This window comes from Scomber scombrus, chromosome 9 (assembly GCF_963691925.1).
Source record: "Scomber scombrus chromosome 9, fScoSco1.1, whole genome shotgun sequence".
Lineage (NCBI taxonomy): Eukaryota > Metazoa > Chordata > Actinopteri > Scombriformes > Scombridae > Scomber > Scomber scombrus.
Window position 1 is genome coordinate 16,391,797 of NC_084978.1, and position 4,122 is coordinate 16,395,918.

The window sequence follows — 4,122 nt, forward strand, 5'->3', positions numbered from 1 at the left end:
TTTTAGGGCTAGAGGTTCATTTGCAGGCAAATGAACCTCTGTAGGTTTACTGTAGTGTTTGTGTAATTCTATTGTGGCTGAATTTTATTGTAAATATAATTTGTTTAGGCTATAGCCTTTTTGTAATAAACTAAAACTTATTTTAATTAAAGAAAAGTGTAAAATGTCTCAATTGACTCTTTGCTTCCACTAGAAAGGTTTTGCCGATATACTGCATGATGTGACGATGTGCAGATTGGTGACAATTCACAATCTCTGCAACTTTACTGAAATAGTCCTAAAGATCTTTTTCATTTGCATTTGTTTCTCCTTTAATTTATTCAGATTTTTAATACACTTACTAAAGCACTTAATTAAAGTGCAGTTATAAGGTATTTGTAGTTTACTTGAGTAGACTAATTCCATTTTATGTTACTTTGTACTTTTACTCCACTGTATTTCAGATGGAAATATTCAAGTGCATTGTACATTTATTTCATAGCTATAGCTACTAGCTATTTTTCCAGTTCAAACATTTTATATAAGGTCATACAATATGTGTTGTTACTACTACCCAGCAGTTTAAGTTGTAAAAATGAGCTCTGCCAGGACCACATTAAAATGCTCCTTACATGTCAATAAACGAGTATTAATATTTCAATAATGTATATGATAGATATAATTTTCTAAAATAGAATTTTAGAGAATTATATCTGTTTAAGAGCTCAAACTGCTCCTTTAATCTTTCTTGGGTAAACAAATTCCAAGAGCGAAGGAGGGGAGCAGGGTATCTTTAATAATGCTATTTTTCCATCTGGGTGACATGACTGTGGATCTCAAGCTCCTCTGCAACTGTAGACACATGCTACATTCTGTATATCTAAATATGTGTACACAAATTGGCCTAGATTATATAAACTTGGCAGCTACAGTCTGTGGTTTTCGTTTCTTTCTTTTGTTTTGTTTTTTTCAGCTTGAGGATACAGGCCGCTTCTGTTTGTTTGAGTTGTTTAGTTATTGTAAAGACCCTGGACAGAGATGTTGATACATCTTTTCTGAGATTTTGATTCACATTAAATTTATATTCCTTGTAAAATAATCCTTTTTGTGGTGTGTGTTCAGTCTCCATACCAAACTGAATGGGGGAAAGCAATTAAAAAAAGCCACAAAAAGCACATTTGCAATTTTGTGTAATTACTTTTGATACTTTAAATAGGTTTTGCTGCCAACACTGCACTCTTACTGGGAGCAAAGCAGGAATATTTTTCATTGTGGTATTACTTAGTGGTAGTACTTTTTCCACCACTGCCTAATGGATGTAAATGCTGCCACCACCGCTGTCTATAATAACTACTCAGTCATGTGGAAACAGCGCTAGTGTGAGATTGATGTAATTGGCTAAGAGCTGAAGTCATTCACGATAAGTCCCGCCTTCCCTCGACGTCTAAGCCAATGATCTGCCGCCAAACAACGTAATGAGGAAGGTGTATTTTTCTTTCCTGTATGATATCCTCATTCATAGTTTCATGCTGTCAGGATGTCAGGTGAGTTTACAAACTGATGCGAATGATCTTTTTACTTACTTCACCTACTGTTATAGTTCAAACTTAACCAGTTTGAGTTTTATGAATGACCTGAAACGCCTCTAACGTAACTTAAAACCGAGCTAACGTAAGTAGTTACGATAACTATAACTTCTACCTGTTGGTCAGTTAATAATAAAACTATCACACCTGTTGTGGCATTAACATTATTTTTATACTGCGTTGAAGGTTTGGTTTTCTTACTAGTTGTTGCATTTACTATCTATGAAACCAATTCATTTTAAATGAGGAAGCAACTGTAAATAATAAGTTATTTATCATGTATATATGTGTCCATGTCAGCATGACTCAGCAGATATTAAAGACGCAGATGAGGCTACCCGAGCAGCAACACACAACAAACCATGTTCATTATTCTACTCTTAAATGAAGCACAACATTTTAAGTGCTGGCATACCACGCATTTAAATCCCTTATTTCAGACACACACACACACACACACACAAAAAAAAAAAAAACACACACACACACACACACACACACACACACACACACACACACACACACACACACACACACACACACACACACACACACTCACATTCACTACTAAAAAATGTGCCAACATGAGGGAGCAATCTTCAGGAGTGGAATGAACCCTGAAGGTGGAGGTGGGCATCAGGATTTATCTGGTATTCTTGTCTGATTCCTTAGATCAGATTATTTCAGGAATTTAAGCACAGTCAAGTATGAAGTCAAACCAAATGGCAATTCAGTCAGATTAGCTCTCCCGATTACAGTAAACTCAACTCAGGAAATCAGCCGATACCAAGTACTGATCCGATACTAGTGCTGTTTTTTTCCGCATGTTGAAAAATATGTGTTTTTATGTCAGGTCACATGAGGCAAGGAACTGTTGTGTTACTAAAAACGTGACTCGGTATAGCCCGCTGTCACTGAATGGACTGAAACCAATGCACTTACTGTTTGGTACATAATTATCCAGCTTTTTGAATTCATGCTTGTAGCTCAGTGTGCAAGGACATCGTACTGCAAGCCTCATTTTACAACTTTACACAATCACATCTTGTCAAGAAGGATGGTTGGTAATAAAAATCTGTTTTATTGGTTAATGCCAAACTTGTGTTTAAAAAGAAAGCAAATGGTGTAATTTTATGGATGCATTTAGCAATAGCTTATCAGACTTTGCAGCGCCTTTCATGTGTTTGCTCTCATTTTACCAGTCACCAAGGAAATCTCCTACGAGGATCTGAAAGCGCTTCTGGGAAAAAGCCAGGATCTCTTCCTGGTAGATGTCCGCTCTAAAGAGGAGGTGGATAAAGGTCATATTCAAGGATCTGTCCATATCCCGGGTGAGCTTCTTTTAATTTCATTTACATGTAGGAAAGGATTATCAAGTCAAAAATTGGATTGTACCACAGCCTACCACTGAATACAGAAGTTTTATCCCATCAGTGTCACCACTTATCATGCACAAGGCCAAGGCAGATGGCCGCCCACTTAGAGCCCGGTTCTGCCTGAGGTTTTTTCCCGTTAAAGTTTTTCCCGGGAGTTTTTCCTTGCCACTGTTGCCAAGTGCTTGCTCATGTGTGAATGTTTGGTCTCTTTAATTTAAACTAAAGAGTACAGTCTAGACCTACTCTATATATAAAGTGCCTTGAGATAACTTTTGTTGTGATTTGGCACTATATAAATAAAGACTGATTGATTGATTGACAAGATCTCCTGGATGTCTTGTTGTTCATACTGGATATGCAAAAACAGTAGTGGATAAACACCAGTCATGTGTTGACTGGTTTTTCATGTATGTTTTGCATTCATTTTTAATGTTTATGTTCATCATCTGTTAAATATTAAACTACTTTTCTGCCTCTCTTCTCTCCCTCTCTCAGTTGATACAGTAGAAGCTGCTTTTGCAATGACGCCAGAAGAATTCAAGGCGAAGTACGGTGTAACCAAGCCACTGTTAGATGCTCCAGAGCTGGTGTTTCATTGCCAGATGGGCAAGCGAGGGGGAGCCGCCACAGCCAAAGCCCATGAAATAGGATATGTAAGGTAAATAACTTATGTTACTTTGTATAACACACACACACACACACACACACAGCTTATCATAATTTTGAACAGACCCTCCAAGTCTCTTACAATAATAGTCCTCAGTCTTTTTAAATTAATGATGCTCCTGTAAAAGACTCCCAAACACAGGCCAATTTTCTCACACAAAGAAACATCTTTGAGCTTTGAGTGTCTACATGCCTTACTTTCTGTTCTTAAATAAGTATGGATGGATTTATTTCATGTGTAATGATGACAACTTATGCATTCTGTGTCTCTGTTTTGTGTTTCAGTGCACGTAACTATACGGGAGGATACAAGGAGTGGTCTGAGAAGGGAGGAAAGTGATTTGTGTTGAATGAAAGCCTCGTATAATATCCACACAAGTCGTAATATATATAGACACACATAACAGATATATTGAGATATTGTGGTGTTTGTAATCATTTGATACCATTTTTTCATGGCTATACAGTAGATTATTGTATTTTAAATGGATGAATAAAATAATGTATGTTATCTA

General features: G+C 36.7%; 1 protein-coding gene across 1 annotated transcript; it reads left to right on the plus strand.

The window, feature by feature from the left end:
- Positions 1–1,481: 1,481 nt before the first annotated feature.
- tstd1 (thiosulfate sulfurtransferase like domain containing 1) lies at positions 1,482–4,122 on the plus strand. The gene is made up of 4 exons (XM_062425858.1): positions 1,482–1,523; positions 2,768–2,896; positions 3,437–3,599; positions 3,893–4,122. Exons 1-4 carry the CDS (start codon positions 1,517–1,519, stop codon positions 3,945–3,947), a joined length of 354 nt encoding a protein of 117 aa, XP_062281842.1. The 5' UTR covers positions 1,482–1,516; the 3' UTR covers positions 3,948–4,122.